We start from the raw sequence: 21,116 nt of genomic DNA on the forward strand, positions 1-21,116 counted from the left end.
GGGTGGGGTTAAGGGTTGATTTAGGGTTTAGGATTTAGAGTTTAGTGTATTGGGTTTAGTGTTTAGGGTTTATGACTTAGCTTTTAGAATTTATGGTTTAAGGTTTAGAGCTTCGGGTTTAGTTTTTAAAATTTATAGTTTAGAGTATAGATATAGGGTTTAGGGTTTAGGGTATAGGATTTAGGGTTTAGTGTAAAGGGTTTAGGGTTTAGATTTTAGAATTTATGGTTTAGGGTTTAGATTTTAGAATTTATAGTTTATGATTTAGGTTTTTAAATTTATTCGTTAGTACATTTTGAAATTTTAAAAATTTGAATCCCTTGTAAAATATTTGATTTAATGTTTATCATAGACTTAATAATAGTTCGGTAGTACAAAACTTAAAAATTTCAAACCCTTATAAAATATTTAGTTTGATGTTCATCCAGACATAATAATAGTTTTTTAATTTATATATTTAATTTTATAGCTTAAATGATTTGACCCTTCAAAAATCCCGCGAAACCGCGGGTCTTTAACTAGTATATATATATATATATATATATATATATATATATATATATATATATATATATATATATATATATATATATATATATATATATATATATATATATGATTGTATGTTAATTGGTAAAAGAAATAGTAATAGATGTAATTGAAAAGTTAGGGTTTTTCATCTGAACCCTAAATATAGAATTGAGGAACATGGATGTGACTAAGTTAAACATGTATGTATATATGTATAAAATAGTTCAGATGAAAGAAACTAAAAGTTGATTATATTGTTTAGGATTTGAGCATAAACTCTAATTGGTTAATATGGAAGATATGGATAAAATGATGTAAAAGATATGAAAGAATGTTATCGATAGTGGTAATGAATAATTAATGAAATGTTAGAAAGGTTGAACACGAGAGTTAAGCTTAGAGTGATTATATTTGATGTTTATTTAATAAATGTATATATGTGTTTTTTGTTAGATAATTGAAGGGAGGGAAGCTTTGGTGCAAGTACATTGTGTTCGTTGTTGTTGCAAGTCCAAGGTGAGTTATATGTGGGGGTTAAATGGGGCCGTTGTTAGGTAATCCGGTTGTGAGGTTTACCTAATTGCGAGATGGTTCGTATACATATATGTCCTAACCTTATTTAACCTTATTGTTGATGTTGTTGTTATGTTATGGCATCATATGAAATATGTTATGGATCATTGATGTCTTATGACATCATATGGATTATGTTGCGGATCATGAATGTCTTATGACATCATATGGAATATGTTGTGGATCATGGATGCATTAATGTTATCAACATGTGAATTATGATTCCTATGATTGCCTATGATGATAAGTTGATGATGTTATAGTTACCTATTGATTTCTCGCATACTACCCACTAAGCATTTCATGTTTACCCGATAGTTTTTGAATGTTTTATACGTACTCAAGTAAAAGAATAAAAAGTGGGTCACTAGGATGGAAAAGAATTTAGCAAGGACATATAAGTGGTTTAACACGTTTGTAAGTGTTTCCAAGTGTTTCTTGAATTACCGGTTTGTATTGTTAGTTTGAACGACCGCCTCTGTTTTGGTGTTAATATAGTCGATTTGGTTTTGGATTTCATATTAAGAGAACTATTAAAGTTTGTATTATGAATGTGTATGTCTATGAAATGTTAAATACACAAGTTATGAGCTTTTGAAAGTGAAGGTCATTGTCAAGGTCTCGAAAGTGTTAAGATAGTAACACAAAAAAATGGGCGTTTCAACGCTGAAAGTGGTGATTGGTGTGGTTGTGGTGATGATGCGGTTTGTGATAAAGTTGGTGATGGTGGTATAGACTGTTGGTGGCGATGATGCGGTTGGTGTTGATGAACGTTGGTGGGATGTTGGTGCTAATGAATGATGGTCTTGATGGGTGTATATATGCAGTTCTAATAGTGAAACCCGTGAAGGTGTAAGGTGGTAATTGATTGGTGATGTTGAAGATGGTAAGTCAATGAAGGTGTTAAGTAATTAGTGATGTTAAAGGTGATACTTGTGTTGGTATATATGGAGGTTACACGGTGCATCACGTGAAGCAATTGAACCCCACGTGCAGGCTTTAAAATCAAAAAAAAATCTGTCATATAATCTTATCTGAAAATGTTATCCTAATAAGATTTCTGATAGTCGCAAGGTGACTTTTGCGAGCCTTACGCCTCACTCAACAACATCGTAATACACATAAAACACAGTCATACGCAACTCGCAAGTGCAACGTGCGACCCTGTGACTCGTGTTGTCTCGGTCATCAGTCTAAGTCTTAGTTCGCGACTTGTATTTTTCGGCCATCACCGAGCAAATAATGAGTCTCAGGGTCGCACGGTAACCTGACGACTTGTGATGGCATTTTGAATTTTTTTTTTTTTTTTTTTTTTAGGACGAATCTTTATAGTTCGTTGTGAAAATAGACGTTTTGGTCAATATCCCGTATATTAATGTATACTCATCATTAATTATTCATTATCTACACCAAAATCCGTTGTTAAAATACACCAAAATCAAAATCCGTTGTTAAAATAGAAACTTATTGTCATTTCTTAAAAGAATAATTATGATTACAATCGATTAATTAAGTTAATAACTTTAAAAATATCTTTTAGCGTCGTATACTTTAAAATTATCGTATGCCACTTATATATTTTCTCAACCTATAAAGTTCTTCATTCAACGTATTAATTTAAATAAATATCTTTCTCACTGAATTTTAGTTAGATGGACCTTAGAAACATTGATATCAGCTAAGTCGTATTATTATCATACGTGATACATACATATGTGTACCTTTATAGTTCACATATACATATCTTTTTCTTTTTGGTCACAAGAATGATGCTTCAAACTTTACTGTTTTATAGATTCCATATTTATTCTTTATTATTATTATTTGAAAAAAAGAATAATAATGAAACAAAAAAAATATGAGAAAGAAGATACGTAATAAGTTCTACATCAATAATTTCAAAATAAAATGTTGAAAGGCCCAACCCATCTACTAAGCAATGGACCACATAGCTCAACTATAATCGACCACAAATATTTATTTATTATTAAAAAAAATTAATTAAAATTTAATTAATTTAATTTTAATTAAGTTAATAAATTTTCAATCTTAATTTGGTGAAAGCGAATAAGCAGAATGTGGGATGGTGCATGAGCACATACTCCCTCTTAATCGGGTCAAAGTCAACCCCAACCATAATCAACAACCTCATTTTTCCTTCATCCATTTCATCAAAACAAAAATATAATCAATCAAATCAATTAATCCATTTGATAAATTTCCCTCCAAATTTATCAAATTCATCATCAAATGGATAAACACAGTTACAAATCAGGTAGTTTCATAGGAAGACATCGTTGGAGAACCAATTTAGACACATTTTCACCAAGATTACATCATAAATCCCCAATTGTACCCGATCCACATTCCGAATCTAGCGACGAAATCCCCGATGAAATCCCCGACGACATCGATCACGATCGAATCCTCATCGAACTCGACGCTTTCAACGATGAATTGTCACTCATCGATGACAAATCGACCTCGCCCGAACTCCCTAACGTGTTCTCCACATTCTCCATCATCATCAAATCCAAAACACGAAAATCGCTAGCTCGAAATGTAGACATTACAACGAATGAAGACGACTCGTTTATATACGAGTCTATAACGCGGTTATGTAACATAAAAACCGCATTAAACGATTATCCTAAAGCGTCCTCGTTCGATGCGATCATCGAGCTTTTGAACCGAATTATGAAATTTATGGAAGAACGTCTTCGATTTCTTCTGATGAATAATAACTTATCTTCTTATAAAGAACCTCCCGAACCGAAACTTAAAGTGATTTCTTCGAAACATTTCTCGTTCAAGACCGAACGTTGTCCCGTTCCTGAACCGAGCAAAGAAGAAGAAGATTATCCAGGCTATGATGAAAACAGAATTAATAAAATGACGAAAACCGTAACCACAATGATAAACGCTGGCTACAAAAACGAATGTACAAATGTGTATTGCATGTCTAGAGGAAACGCAATGTACGAGCAGCTTCGAAAGCTCGATTTCGAACGATTGAACGCTGATGATGTCCACAAGTTATATTGGGAATTGCTTGAAGCTGACATGTCACGTTGGATTAGGGTTATTAACAATTGTTCAAAGTTTTTAATTCCTGCTGAACGGACGTTAGGTGAAACAGTTTTCTCTGATCATCCTTTAGTTTTTAACGGATTGTTTGTAAACCTTGTTCGTAGCGTTATAACGTCGTTACTTGATTACGCTGCTGCTGTTGCCATGACAAGACGTTCAGCGGAACGTTTGTTTAAATTTCTCGATATGTATGAAGCGTTACGTGGACTTAACGAATCGTTAAAATCAAATGATAGTCATGATGTTAGTAAAGAAGATGAAGCGGAATTAAGTAACGATTTGAATACGGAAATTGTGTCTGTATCGGAACGAATAGGTGAAGGAGCGGTTAACATGTTTGTTGATCTAGAAACTTCTATTCGTAACGATGCAGCGAAAACGCCTGTGCCAGGTGGTGCAGTGCATCCGCTAACTCGTTACGTTTTAAATTATTTAAACTACGCGTGCGAGTATGGGGACTCGTTGGAACAAATATTCCAACAAAACGCGAAGCTTAACGAATTGAGTACTACTTCGGAAGAGGAAATCGAGATGGAGAAATCGCCTTTAGCGATTCAAATAATGTCGGTAATGAGTTTGTTAGACGGTAACCTAGCGGTGAAATCAACGTTATACAAAGACCTTTCGTTACGTAACATTTTTTTAATGAATAACGGAAGGTATATATTACAGAAAGTCAAAGGTTCAAACGGTTCAAACGAGATCAAAAAGCTCATGGGGGATAATTGGTGTAGAAGAAGATCAACAGAAGTAAGAAATTATCATAAAAGTTATCAAAGGGAAACATGGGCTAGATTATTACAATGTATAACACAAGAAGGGATACAAATAAATAATGGGAAAGTGAATAAAAAAGTATTGAAAGAAAGGTTCAAGAATTTTAATAACATGTTTGAGGAGATACATAAAACACAAAGTACATGGGTTGTTAGTGAAGAACAATTGTTGTCGGAGCTTCGAGCATCGATAGCGGCGGTTGTGATTCCGGCGTACAGGTCGTTTGTAGGGAGGTATAAACATCAGTTTGAAGCAGGGAAGAGTATGGACAAGTATATAAAATATCAACCAGAAGATATTGAGGCTTTGATTGAGACTTTGTTTGAGGGTAATCCTCCTTCTTCAATGTCTAGGAAGAGATTCTAAATGAGTTGAATCATCAATTTGGTTCTGACTTTGTTTGTAAGATTATATTGTATGTATATGTTTTGTTTTGTTTTGTTATTGAGTGTTTTAACTTATGTTTGTTTTCTTTAAGCAAGTAGAATGATTGATGGTGTTATCATAAAGAAATTCATTTTGTTTTCTATAACATGCTATAATATGAGTTCAAAGTCATTTATTTATAATAGATAGATAATAATTGTGCTCTAATTAAGTAGTTTCTGCAAAACACTATGGCTGATCTTCTGGGATTGGATATCCAAATTCTAAACCACTTTTGGGCTTGCAAAGTTGTGTGATCTGTTAGAACTACAAAGTCAACAAAGGTCAAATTACCATTTTAGGTAATTTGACTTTAGGATAAGAAGATGTTATCTTCATCACTTCCTTTTATAGTTCATCACAAGACCACATAAGATGCGGTGTTCAATGGATATAACAACCATGTCTAAACAGAATATTTTCTTTTATGTAAAAGGGGGTTCCAAAGTACAATTTGATCCATTCCCTTTTAAGAAATAGCTGTTAGATAACGTGTATAAAACACACTTGTAAATGAATCTGTAATTCAATTTAGTGAATAACAATTTATCAATTGATCAATACAAATCATTATTTTTCTTTCAATTGTCTTAAATAACATGGTATCAGAGCTAACGGTGAAGATCTAGGGATCAATTCAACAGTCTTTAGCTTCAATCATCTACCAAAATCAAATTCAAGCTGCCATGTCAATAATTGACGGTAGCTTTGTGAATCAAATTAAAGTTACTAATCAAGCTGCCATGTCAGATAAAGACGGTAGCAAAGTAACTTACCTGGATGCTTTATGTCAAACACATGCTCGTATTAAATCGAAAGTTGTCACCACAAATCACCATCGACCACCACAACCACCAAGTTGTGTTTATTGTGGAATACCAGGGCATGTAATAATCAATTGTTTTAAGCTCCTTGGGTACCCCAATTGGTGGCATAAACAAAAACGTGGCAGAGTTATGATGGCAAGGGCAACCGGCAACAACCTTGGAGCCACCGGCGGCAACCAGTGTTGTAAATCTCCCGAGATCTCCCCGAGATCTCCCCGAGATCTCCCCCGAGATCTCCTTTTTAGAAGGCAACCGAGACGAGATGTTCATCTCCCGAGATATCTCGGTCAACGGGGTTAAACTTACTCAAAGCCACGATTTCTCCGATTTTCTTGCTAGTTTGTAAGATTTTCTTGTAAAATTCGTAATTTCTAAGATTTTCTCACTCATTTCTCGGATATTTTTTTAAAATCTCGTAAAAAGGTATATAATTATACATATATTTATGTTTTTATGTATATTTTAATTTAAAAAACTACAAAGTCAACGTAAGTCAACGTCCGAGATCTCCCCGAGATTATTCCGAGATCTCCCTAAAAAAGTCCAGACGAGATCTCCCCGAGATTCGAGTTCTCCAACCTTGGCGGCAACCATACGATCACCTGAACCGGCAGCACGAAATCCAACTCTCAAATCGGACAGTCAACAAAAGGTACTTCGAATTTATTGCTGGAATCATACAAATCAACCAAATGGGTGAAGGTTAAACCTTCAAACCCTAAATTACAACAATCAATTAAGGTAATTAGGGTAAACCCTAATCACCATAAAACGATTGAAATAACGAACCATAACCGTTTCCATTGCCTTCAAGAACTGATACAAGATGAAATTAATCCCAATCGGATTAAAGGGATTAAAAGGGTTGGGATAATTGAAAAAGGGAATACGGGTTCAAAAACAGATAAGGATAGTTATTTTCCCAATAAAGTTGTTCTTGAAAGAAAAGAAAAAGACCACGCCTGGCACTTTTTTCACTCGTGCAAACCAAAACCAAATATAAGGGGTAGGATAAATGGAATTGGGCCAGACCTTATAAAAATGAAAGTGGGCTTGAACATTTTAAAGGGGATACTGCCAAGATTAAACCAGCCTAAAAACAATTTAAAGGGGGTGGGCTTGAACAGTTTCAAGTGACAGTCCCAAACCAACTTAAGGATAATCAGGCCAGGCCCACTAAACTTGGAAACCAATTTAAACCAGCCCAAAATATTTTTCAGGCCCAAGACAGGCCCAAAACGTTTTTAGAAAATGATAATCCTCATTTTGCCGGAAAAGCAAACGTGATTACAAGCGAAATAAAGAATAATGAATGGATTATTCGAAACTCCATACATACGAACTCTGGACTATTATTCGCTTGACTTAAAGTCGGGAAGAGAAAACAAAAGGATGGAACTCCAAAATATAAAGGAAATGAAGAGGGTGGATTTATAATGAAATATCAGACAGAACAATTGAAACATATCATCGCATTTAATCAAAGAGGGTTTTAATTTCCTTAATTATCGAAGAACCAAATCTTATTACGAAGATTTTCTCTAAATCTATTGAATTCCGGAAATCAACCATGGCTACGTCATCGGTTAAGACGAACCTGCATTATTTCATATCACTCTTTTGTGATAGCTTCACTCGTACTCTTCACGTAATCGAATTATTTTATCCATATTACTCAATGATGATAAAACTCTATTTATCAACTCGTATGAGTCATGAAAACATACTTATTGTCAGCCATGACCATCCCAATCAAATTTTGGGACGAAATTTCTTTAACGGGTAGGTACTGTGACGACCCGGAAATTTCTGACCAAATTTAAACTTAACCTTTATATGATTTTGACACGATAAGCAAAGTCTGTAATGTTGAGTCTCAAAATTTTTGGAATTAAATTCATGTAATCAATTACCCTTTTGACTATTCCCGACGATTCACGAACCCTTGTTGTAAATAATATATGTATATTGAAATATATATAAAAATATAGATATTAAAAATTCAATTATGATATAAGTATCACATAGTTGATAATATAAAAGGGTAATATATAAAATGAAATTACAAATTGAAAATATATTTGTATAATATTATTATTACTTTTGTTATTATTAATATCAATATCAGTATTATTAATATCATTATTCTAATATGAAAATAGAATACATGTAACTTGTTGATCACTTGTATTATTAGATATTATTATCATTATTATTAAGAATTATTAGTATTATTATAAATTAATATTATTATTAGGAACTAATACCTTTTATTATTATTAACATTTTTTATTATCATTATCATTAATTATTATTATTGTTATTATTAATATCATTATTAGAAACTAAATTTATTTAAATTATCATTATTGTTGGTATTAACATTCTCATATTATTATTATCAATAATATTATTATTATTAATAATATTATTATTTATATTATTAATTATTAGTAGTATATATATATATTTAAATTGTCATTATCAAAAATTAAGAATTTGATATATATATATATATATATATATATATATATATATATATATATATATATATATATATATATATATAAATATATACAGTTATATATATAAAAACATATACATATATAAAAAAAAATAGATTTTTATACATAGATATATATACAGATATTGGATATATATAATTACGGTTATATATAAAAAAAATTAAATAAATAAATACGTATTTAATCTTAAGAGAATCAAAATCAATTTGCTTTCATTATCAAACTGTGTTATAAATCGTTTTATATCAGCAAACTAGTACGATCAATTTCAATTAGTCTCATAAGCAAACAAATTCTGTTGAGGGTTGTTTTCATCTTTTATTTTTTTTTATATTTCCTGTTCGTGATTGATAAATCATGTCGACATCTCTGGATATAAAAAAAGTGAATACTCCGTGATTTTATTGAACTCATTCCACTTTACATTTTCAATATCAATTACAAACGACCGATAATTATAAAACCTGTTAAATTCATTATTTTTTTTAAAAAAAGTTCGATACCCTGTATGTTGAACTTTTCAGCCAAAGCACGAATTCGAATAATATTTTAAAATCTAAAAATGCAGTTTGGTTAGAAATCATGTCTTTAAACTATCTGCAAAGTTTAGAGTTCCAATTTTTATTATCAAATTCAAATTATGAGGTCAAAGTTTTAGTTTTCAAAGTCAACCGAAGTGTTCATCGCATAATTCGAACTAGTTTTGATGTTTCCAGTTAAATTGACGATTGAGAAAGTTTATAAGATTGATTTGAAACATAATTCGTGTTATAATCTTTGTGTAAAATGTTTTAAAAATCGAAATTAAAGATTTAGCTTTATTTTTTTTCTCGATGAACAGCAGTCTGTTTTCTTCTTATTTTTTTCCTATGATTGTTAATCCAATTAACCTTAGTTAATCGTTTCTGTTTTGGATATTAAGTTCTAAAATCATTTTGTAATTATTATCAAGAGTATATTGTTTCTGGATCGATTAAAATTTAGATGAAGAAGATGATATAGAGATATGGGATAAATAAATTTAGGGTGAAATACATTTCAGAAAAAAAACAGGTTCAGTCGAGTGGTTTAAGGGAGTGTCGGGTTAACAAGAGGTCGAGGGTTCAAACCCGGGCATGGGCTGTTTTTTTGGAATTCATTACATTTGAGGTAGTTTTCTAATCTTGTTATTTTTATTATTATTATTATTATTATTATTATTATTATTATTATTATTATTATTATTATTATTATTATTATTATTATTATTATTATTATTATTATTATTATTATTATTATTATTTATTGCTATTATGTTAGTTATTATTATTAGCAAAATGATTATTAATATAAACTATGATATCATTATTATTATTATTACTAGTATTATCATTTAAAGATTATTAGTATTATCAATACTATTATTATTATTATTATTATTATTATTATTATTATTATTATTATTATTATTATTATTATTATTATTATTATTATTATTATTATATTATTATTGTTAGTATCATTATTATTAATAACATTATTATTATCATCATTAGTATTATTACTACTCATTATTAGTATTAGATATTATTATCAATATTGTTGTAAAAATAAAATAACTTATCATTATTATTATTATTAAAGAGTATCATTATCATTCTTATTATTAGTATTATCATTATTAATAAAAGTTATCCTTATTATATTTAGTAAATCATTACTATCAAAACTATCATTTTAGTAAATAAATATTTTAAACATTAAATATACTTATTACATATAACAAACTAATGATATTTCTTAAATATACTACTAAGCATATATATATATATATATATATATATATATATATATATATATATATATATATATATATATATAGGAGTGCATCTATGTTTCTGCTTTTTTGGTATATATATATATATATATATATATATATATATATATATATATATATATATATATATATATATATATATAACATATATTATATAACATATAATTTAAGATATAACATATAATTTAAATGAAATAACATTATATAGGTATACGTTTTTAAATGAAAGTTAGCATAAATTCTATATAATTGCAAATATACAAATAATATATATATTACTAGATGAAAATTTTGTGAATCCCATTATATGTTTTAATATATATAATTGATATAGGTCCGTGAATCCGAGGCTAACCCTGCATTGTTCAGTTTCATCGTATGAATATTTTTACTGCAAAATATTGGATAGTGAGTTTCATTACTCCCTTTTTATATATATTTTTTTGGGACTGAGAATGCATGCGCTGATTTTACTAATGTTTTAAGAAGTGGACACAAGTGATCAAAAACTACATTCTATGGCTGGATTATGAATATTGAATATCACCCCTTTTTAGCTTGGTAACCTAATAATTAGGAAACGGGTATGGCCCCTAATTGACGTGAATCCTAAAGATAAATCTATGGACCTCGACAAGTCTTATCCGAGGTACAGATGCTTTAGTACTTCGAGACTATTAGTATTATACAGACGAGAGGTTCTGTTTGGGGATATTCTATGCATTAAAGTTAAGTCGGTTATCAAGCGTTCACCATATGAATGATTTTTAATTCGCGGGTTACGCGTGTTATTTTGTACTCGGGTTACGTGTACAACTAAATATATGAAATCTTGTGGTCTATTAAAATGATGGAAATGAATGTTTATGATAAACTAATGAACTCACCAACCTTTTGGTTGACACTTGAAAGCATGTTTATTCTCAGGTATTAAAGGAATCTTCCGCTGTGCATTTGCTCATTTTAGAGATATTACTTGGAGTCATTCATGGCATATTTCAAAAGACGTTGCATTCGAGTCGTTGAGTTCATCAAGATTATTATTAAGTCAATTATAGATTGGATATATTATGAAATGGTATGCATGCCGTCAACTTTCGATGTGATGAAAGTTTGTCTTTTAAAAACGAATGCAATGTTTGTAAAATGTATCATATAGAGGTCAAGTACCTCGTGATGTAACCAAATATAATGTATTCATCCAGATGGATTAGGACGGCTCGTTATAGGTGGTATCAGAGCGGTGGTCTTAGCGAACCAGGTCTGCATTAGTGTGTCTAACTGATAGTCGTTAGGATACATTAGTGAGTCTAGACTTCGACCGTGTCTGCATTTCAAAAGTTTTGCTTATCATTTTTGTCAGAAATTACCTGCTTACTATTCTTAGTCTGGACACATCTTACTGCATAGATTGCATGAATAGTGTATAGAGAAAATTCATATCTTAGCGTATCTGCTACTATAAACTTTGTCTGACATATTCTGTAAATTCCTCCGTAGTCTACAAAATCTTTTGTTCTATATGTATAGATATTCTATGTAATTAGAATACCATCCAATAGTCAGAAATCATTCCCTATCGAAAAATCCTTCACTCAATCGTACGAAATAGAACTCGTCATTAGTTCAAGTTCTTCGGAACCCGACAACTAATCCGACATGGATGTTCACCTAAGCTCCGAAAACAGCGTCACCAGAATAAATCAGCCAATCAGCCATCCCCAATTCATCTGATGGGTTCATAGTCGACTAAACCAATGAAGACAAGAAGAAAGCGATCCTTTCCACCCACCGATTTTCCCTCTTGGCGAAAAACCTGAAGCACTTACCGGCAAACCTGTTCGAAACACCATTTTCTCTCTCATTTCCAGAGTATCTCATCATGACTATATCATAACTCAAATTCTAAACCTTATTCATTCGCTCGTCCCGACGGACAATCATCCCGGAGTAATAGTAGAAGTCAACGAGCTTCGCGCCCAAGTTATAGCCTTGGAAATTATGGTGCAAAACGTACCAGCTTCAGCAACATCATCGACACCAATAGTACCACCAACATCAATACCAGTACCACCAATAACCCAAGTTCAAAAATCACACGCCTCAACATCTCATTATGTACCTCGAGCATAATCATCATTCTACGTATCGTTCTACATCAATTATCTTCGTTCTTCATGGCGATTATGTAATCTCTAATGTTTTAGAGATTATGTATTCTAGTTCTAACGGTAAATTAAATGAGATTAATATTATATTAACTCATTAAATCCATGATTACAACTAAAGAAAATATATATGTAAGTATATTTTCATAAAGATTGTAATTAAAAATTCTTTTGTACAAACTGTTAATGGTGAAAATATTTTAACGGGTAGGTAATACCCGAGAAATATTTAGATTTCACATTAATAAGTTACACTGTATATTCTTTGAATCTGATTCAACGGTCATTTACTATCCTACTTACATCCACAGATATACGAATCCGTTCACCACAGAATAACCTTTTTCATTCAATTTCATATTTGAATTCTGATATATCAGAATCCAACAAGTGGCATAATGAAGAAAACATTGGACAAAAATAAGATTTGTTAGAAATAAACAATTTAACTATGAGAAGAATTTTGATAAGAATCCACGCTAACTGTTCCTAGCTAACTGATTAATTCGGTATTACATTTTATTTATCGCAATTTATTTATCGCAATTTAATTATCGCAATTTATTTATCGCAATTTAAATTCTCGCAATTTTATTTATCGTCATTTAATTTCTGTTATTTATTTTACGCACTTTAAATATCGAGACACGTTTACAAGGTTTTGACATATCATATCGACGCATCTATATATATTATTTGGAATAACCATAGACACTCTATATGCAGTAATGCTTGAGTTAGCTATACAGGGTTGAGGTTGATTCTAAATAATATATATACTTCGAGTTGTGATCGAGTCTGAGACATGTATATAACGGGTCACGACACGTAATAATTAATTCGAATATTATATATTAAACTATATATGAATTGTTGAACTACTAATTGTGGACTCCTAACTATGGACTAATGACATTGGACAATTAAAATGAATTAAAATATTGATTATAACATATGAAACTAAACATTTCTTCAAGTTTGCCACTTGATTTCATCTTAAACCTCATTTGTATCTTGACGATTACAATCTGCATTCAAACCTTTCATGATTCTTGAAAACACCTCAATTGAAAGGATGAAACAAACCGCACTTCATCTACGGAAGAAAAGATTGGTGCATATAGTTATGCACCTGAAAACACTCAGAACCTGAGTAAACGTTTAAAACATATCCGTGCTAGCTCCTTTGGCATTGTTATTACCGAAAATAGCTTTGCAATCCCTTTCCAAAGTAGTCAATTTTGTCACAGCTTCAGCAAATCAATTTCGACTTTTCATTCGAATAAACTCTATTATAACTTTGATATATAAGGTTTCCTTTCGGGAATTCTTTTATATCTCACCGCATTAACAGTAAACTTACCAGCAACTTCATAGATCTTTGACTTTCTGAAAAATCATTACATTCATGGAAACCCTATCATATACTCATCCGCATCTCGTAACAATAATTGCCATACCAACTACTGGGAATCATCAACCATCAGTCTCGAATCTCGCAGAGTTTTCACTTCAACAGTTATATATATATATATATATATATATATATATATATATATATATATATATATATATATATATATATATATATATATATATATATATATATATATATATATATATATATATATATATATAACGTGTAACTTCTGGAAATTTTGATCATCAATTCTGAAATTCTGAAAAGCACCCAGTCTGCGAATCAATACTCTGAATTTTGAAAAGTTGAATGAAGCAACAAAAATTGTAAACGACCTTAACAGCCAAAAGTTTGATGATAAATAATTGTATGTTGGCAAGGCTCAGAAATGTTGGAACTAAAAAACGAATTAAGCAAACCATGAAGGAGGATGTGGACAAATCACAAAGACTAAACCTACCTTCAAAGAATCCAAATGATTTAGTATCTGCTGAAGTCATTAATGAATAACTTGCTCCTGACTCTACACTTTTACGGACAAAACTTCATCATCATACATCGATATTAGAAATTCTAAGATATCATCGTATCTTTCATTATAAATATCCTCGATATTTCTGAAAATATTTTTATAACTATTCTTATCTGAAATTATTTATCTCTTCGCGATATCAGTGTTACATCAGAAAGGAAACTGTTTTAGTTTCTAAATTTTGACAATTTCGAATTTAAAATATGGATGTCCTTGAAGTAGTGTTGGGAACTGAAGCATGAGTTAGTATAATATAATGATACTTGATCAACGTGATTATATTACAGTAAGTCATGCTGAGTTTCTAATGAAACGTGATGATTCACAGACCATAACGTCATCATGTACTAGGTTACACGACTCTTACATTCTATCTAATCTTCAAAAAATATCAAGAATGTATCTTCCTGATATTTCTATATTTCTCTTGAATTCTGGTAATTTAACCAATCAAAATCGTGCTATTACGTTCCTTTATACTTAGAACATTAGGATTATTCGAAACTCCATACATACGAACTCTGGAACATTATTCGCTTGACTTAAACTCGGGAAGAGAAAATAAAAGGATGGAACTCCAAAATATAAAGGAAATGAAGAGGGTGGATTTATAATGAAATATCAGACAGAATAATTCAAACAGATCATCGCATTTAATCAAAGAGGATTTTAATTTCCTTAATTATCGAAGAACCAAATCTTATTACGAAGATTTTCTCCAAATCTCTTGAATTCCGGAAATCAACCATGGCTACATCATCGGTTAAGACGAACCTGCATTATCTCATATCACTCTTATGTGATAGCTTCACTCGTACTCTTCACGTAATCGAATTATTTTATCTATATTACTCAATGATGATAAAACTCTATTTATCAACTCGTATGAGTCATGAAAACATACTTATTGTCAGCCATGACCATCACAATCAAATTTCGGGACGAAATTTCTTTAACGGGTAGGTACTGTGACGACCCGAAAATTTCTGACCAAATTTAAACTTAACCTTTATATGATTTCGACACGATAAGCAAAGTCTGTAATGTTGAGTCTCAAAATTTTTGGAATTAAATTCATGTAATCAATTACCCTTTTGACTATTCTCGACGATTCACGAACCATTGTTGTAAATATTATATGTATATTGAAATATATATAAAAATATAGATATTAAAAATTTAATTATGATATAAGTATCACATAGTTGATAATATAAAAGGGTAATATATAAAATGAAATTACAAGTTGAAAATATATTTGTATAATATTATTATTATTACTTATGTTATTATTAATATTAATATCAATATCAGTATTATTAATATCATTATTCTAATATGAAAATAGAATACATGTAACTTGATCACTTGTATTATTAGATATTATTATCATTATTATTAAGAATTATTATTATTATTATAAATTAATATTATTATTAGGAACTAATACCTTTTATTATTATTAACATTTTTTATTATCATTATCATTAATTATTAATATTGTTATTATTAATATCATTATTAGAAACTAAATTTATTTAAATTATCATTATTGTTGGTATTAACATTATCATATTATCAATAATATTATTATTATTAATAATATTATTATTTGTATTATTAATTATTAGTAGTATATATATATTTAAATTGTCATTATCAAAAATTAAGAATTTGATATATATATATATATATATATATATATATATATATATATATATATATATATATATATATATATATATATATATATATATATATAAACATATATATATATAAAAAATACATATTTTTATACATAGATATATACAGATATTATATATATATATATATATATATATATATATAATTACGGTTATATATAAAAAAATAAATAAATAAATAAATAAATAAATACGTATTTAATCTTAAGAGAATCAAAATCAATTTGCTTTCATTATCAAACTGTGTTATAAATCGTTTTATATCAGCAAACTAGTACGATAAATTTCAATTAGTCTCATAAGCAAACAAATTCTGTTGAGGGATGTTTTCATCTTTTATTTTATTTTTTTTTTTATTTCTTGTTCGTGATTGATAAATCATGTTGACATCTCTGGATATAAAACAAGTGAATACTCAACGATTTTATTGAACTCATTCCACGTTACATTTTCAATATCAATTGCAAACGACCGATAATTGTAAAACCTGTTAAATTCATTATTATTTTTTTTAAAAAGCTCGATACCCTGTATGTTCAGCTTTTCAGCCAAAGCACGAATTCGAATAATATTTTAAAATCTAAAAATTCAGTTTGGTTAGAAATCATGTCTTTAAACTATCTGCAAAGTTTAGAGTTCCAATTTTTATTATCTAATTCAAATTTTGAGGTCAAAGTTTTGGTTTTCAAAGTCAACTGAAGTGTTCATCGCATAATTCGAACTAGTTTTGATGTTTCCAGTTAAATTGACGATTGAGAAAGTTTATAGGATTGATTTGAAACATAATTCGTGTTATAATCTTTGTGTAAAATGTTTTAAAAATTGAAATTAAAGATTTAGCTTTATTTTTTTTCTCGATGAACAGCAGTCTGTTTTCTTCTTATTTTTTTTTCTTTGATTGTTAATCCAATTAACCTTAGTTAATCGTTTCTGTTTTGGATATTAAGTTGTAAAATCATTTTGTAATTATTATCAAGAGTATATTGTTTCTAGATCGATTAAAATTAAATGAAGAAGATGATATAGAGATATGGGATAAATAAATTTAGGGTGAAATACATTTCAGAAAAAACAGGTTCAGTCGAGTGGTTTAACGGAGTGTCGGGTTAACAAGAGGTCGAGGGTTCAATCCCGGGCATGGGCTGTTTTTTTTTTTTTGAATTCATTACATTTGAGGTAGTTTTCTAATCTTGTTATTATTATTATTATTATTATTATTATTATTATTATTATTATTATTATTATTATTATTATTATTATTATTATTATTATTATTGCTATTATGTTAGTTATTATTATTAGCAAAATGATTATTAATATAAACTATGATATCATTATTATTATTATTATTACTAGTATTATCATTTAAAGATTATTAGTATTATCAATACTATTTTTATTATTATTATTATTATTATTATTATTATTATTATTATTATTATTATTATTATTATTATTATTATTATTACTATTATTATTATTATTATTATTATTATTATTATTATTAATATTATTGTATTATTATTGTCAGTATCATTATTATTAATAACATTATTATTATCATCATTAGTATTATTACTACTCATTATTAGTATTAGATATTATTATCAATATTGTTATAAAAATAAAATAACTTATCATTATTATTATTATTAAAGAGTAACATTATCATTCTTATTATTAGTGTTATCATTATTAATAAAGTTTATCCTTATTATATTTAGTAAATCATTACTATCAAAACTCTCATTTTAGTAAATAAATATTTTGAACATTAAATATACTTATTACATATAACAAACTAAAGATATTTCTTAAATATACTACTAAGCATATATATATATATATATATATATATATATATATATATATATATATATATATATATATATAAATCCAACTTAATGTATAGATATTAATACATGCAAAATAAATAAATATAACATATAATTTAAGATATAATATAGGTATACGTTTTTAAATGAAATTTAGCATAAATTCTATATAATTGCAAATATACAAATAATATATATATTACTAGATGAAAATTTTGTGAATCCCATTATATGTTTTAATATATATAATTGATATAGGTTCGTGAATCCGAGGCCAACCCTGCATTGTTCAGTTTCGTCGTATGAATATTTTTACTACAAAATATTGGATAGTGAGTTTCATTACTCCCTTTATATATGTATATTTTTTTGGGACTGAGAATACATGCGCTGATTTTACTAATGTTTTACGAAATAGACACAAGTGATCAAAAACTACATTCTATGGCTGGATTATGAATATTGAATATCACCCCTTTTTAGCTTGGTAACCTAATAATTAGGAAACGGGTATGGCTCCTAATTGACGTGAATCCTAAAGATAGATCTATGGACCTCGACAAGTCCCATCCGGGGTACGGATGCTTTAGTACTTCGAGATTATTATTATTATACAGACGAGAGCTTCTGTTTGGGGATATTCTATGCATTAAAGTTAAGTCGGTTATCAAACATTCACCATATGAATGATTTTTAATTCGCGGGTTACGCGTGTTATTTTGTACTCGGGTTACGTGTACAACTAAATATATGAAATCTTGTGGTCTATTAAAATGATGGAAATGAATGTTTATGATAAACTAATGAACTCACCAACCTTTTGGTTGATACTTGAAAGCATGTTTATTCTCAGGTATTAAAGGAATCTTTCGTTGTGCATTTGCTCATTTTAGAGATATTACTTGGAGTCATTCATGGCATATTTCAAAAGACGTTGCATTCGAGTCATTGTGTTCATCAAGATTATTATTAAGTCAATTATAGATTGGATATATTATGAAATGGTATGCATGCCATCAACTTTCGATGTGATGCAAGTTTGTCTTTTAAAAACGACTACAATGTTTGTAAAATGTATCATATAGAGGTCAAGTACCTCGCGATGTAACCAAATGTAATGTATTCGTCCAGATGGATTAGGATGGGTCGTTATAAATTTCGTTTTTGTGTTCATCATTTAAATTTAGGGGTTTTGATTGTGAGTTCATAATGAAACCCCATTAGTTGTTAATGGAAGGTTAACACCAAGATTCGGGTTTATAAGTGATGAAGGCGGGTTTTGGGTTGATGAACAAGTTTAACTCATGTGAGACTTGCAAATGAGTGTAATCACTAGTATTTAGTGATTATTGAAGTAATAGAAACCATTTGTGTTCATTTGGTTGACTAATTTTGAATAGAGTCAAAATAAGGGTTTGATAATGATTGTGCCCGATTGTCGATTTAGTTGAGTTTATAAACTTAAAATGAGTTAAGTTAAGGTATAAATTTGTGTTGGTGGCGTTTTAGAGTCAAAACTTTTAAATGTGAGAATTTGACTATGTAAAGGGTCAAAATGGGTTTTCAAGTGAAACACAAGTTAAAATGCGTTCGAATGCTAAAGTTGGTACATTTAGTTATTCGAGTACGCGGGATTTGGTCTTGTTGGTTTTCGACCTTCGAGTAGCGTTAAAAGTGCAAAAGGGTGTGATTTGCACTTGTTGTTCATTTGGGCGGGTCGAGAGTCCAAATGAGTTTGTATTGATGATTATGTGATAAATGGAATAAGTACGTTCCATTGGAAAGTTGCGGGTTTGGATTGTACTTCATCGAGGTATTTAAGGTGAGTGTAAATTTACTATACGTGTATGTATGCATAGGATGAGTGCGTGTGTGTGGAGTGACCCCTGCTTGGGTTTACTCTATGTTTGTGTGGGAGAATGGACTCCTTTTGTGCTTCGGGTCCATGTGATACGCTTATACATTTTGGGTTACTACCCTTGGTGTTGTGATTGGCTAGCGTATTGGATAAACTCTTTGGCGATGGGTTTTGCTAGCATTTGTTGTTGAGGAGATGAATCTCGGGTAGTGCGGATTCATGATGACTCGGGTAGTTCGGTCATCTTGGCAATGAGGTGGTGAATTTCGGGTTGTGCGAATTCACTAAGGCTCGGGTAGTTAGGCCAACCTCGGTTGTTGAAGTGGTGAAGGAAGTAAATCTCGGGCAGTGTGAATTCACTAAGGTCCGGCTAGTTCGGCCAACCTTCATGTGGTTTGGGTTAAGGGGTTAACCTTATTGATGTTGTTGGTTATATTTATTGTATATACGTATATACTTATTGTTGTGTTGTAGCTAATCTTGTGGCATTAGCTTGGTGATTACGTAGCATGTAGCTACTTTGTGTATGTGCTCTTTTGTAGCTTGTTTACCATGCGGAGGTGGTATGTGTTTACTTTTGTGCTTGGTGATGCGTAGTCATTTTATGCATATGTATGTGTATAGTACATTTACATTCACTAAGCATTAGTTTACCATCTCGTTGTTGATATTTTTATAGGTTCGCGTGATGACGGCTCGGGTAAATGTGGGGATTAGAGATCTTGGCTAGGTTGCTTTAGAAGATCTTGCTTTTGGACTCGATTTAGGATTGGGTAGCGTAGACCGAATCACCATGCTCGGTTTTGTGTAAAAGTAACTAGTCGGGTCATGAGTAATAACTGGTTTATGATTTAATTATGTAATGTATGTTTTATTAAAGTCGTTAGACGTAATGTGATAACAAATACGTTTTGGAAATTGTGTAATGGGACCTAAAGTGTTATTTAATGTATATTAAAAAGGAAAAAATTTTATGGGCCGGAAATCGACGGGTTGGGTCGTTACATCACACCATGACCTTTGAAAAATCGGATT

General features: G+C 29.7%; 1 protein-coding gene across 1 annotated transcript; it reads left to right on the plus strand.

Moving 5' to 3' along the window:
* Nucleotides 1-3,354: 3,354 nt before the first annotated feature.
* LOC139901257 (exocyst complex component EXO70C1-like) lies at nt 3,355-5,337 on the plus strand. The gene has a single exon (XM_071883984.1). The coding sequence runs from the start codon at nt 3,355-3,357 to the stop codon at nt 5,335-5,337; it is 1,983 nt and encodes a 660-aa protein (XP_071740085.1).
* Nucleotides 5,338-21,116: the final 15,779 nt, after the last annotated feature.

This window comes from Rutidosis leptorrhynchoides, chromosome 3 (genome assembly GCF_046630445.1).
Source record: "Rutidosis leptorrhynchoides isolate AG116_Rl617_1_P2 chromosome 3, CSIRO_AGI_Rlap_v1, whole genome shotgun sequence".
Lineage (NCBI taxonomy): Eukaryota > Viridiplantae > Streptophyta > Magnoliopsida > Asterales > Asteraceae > Rutidosis > Rutidosis leptorrhynchoides.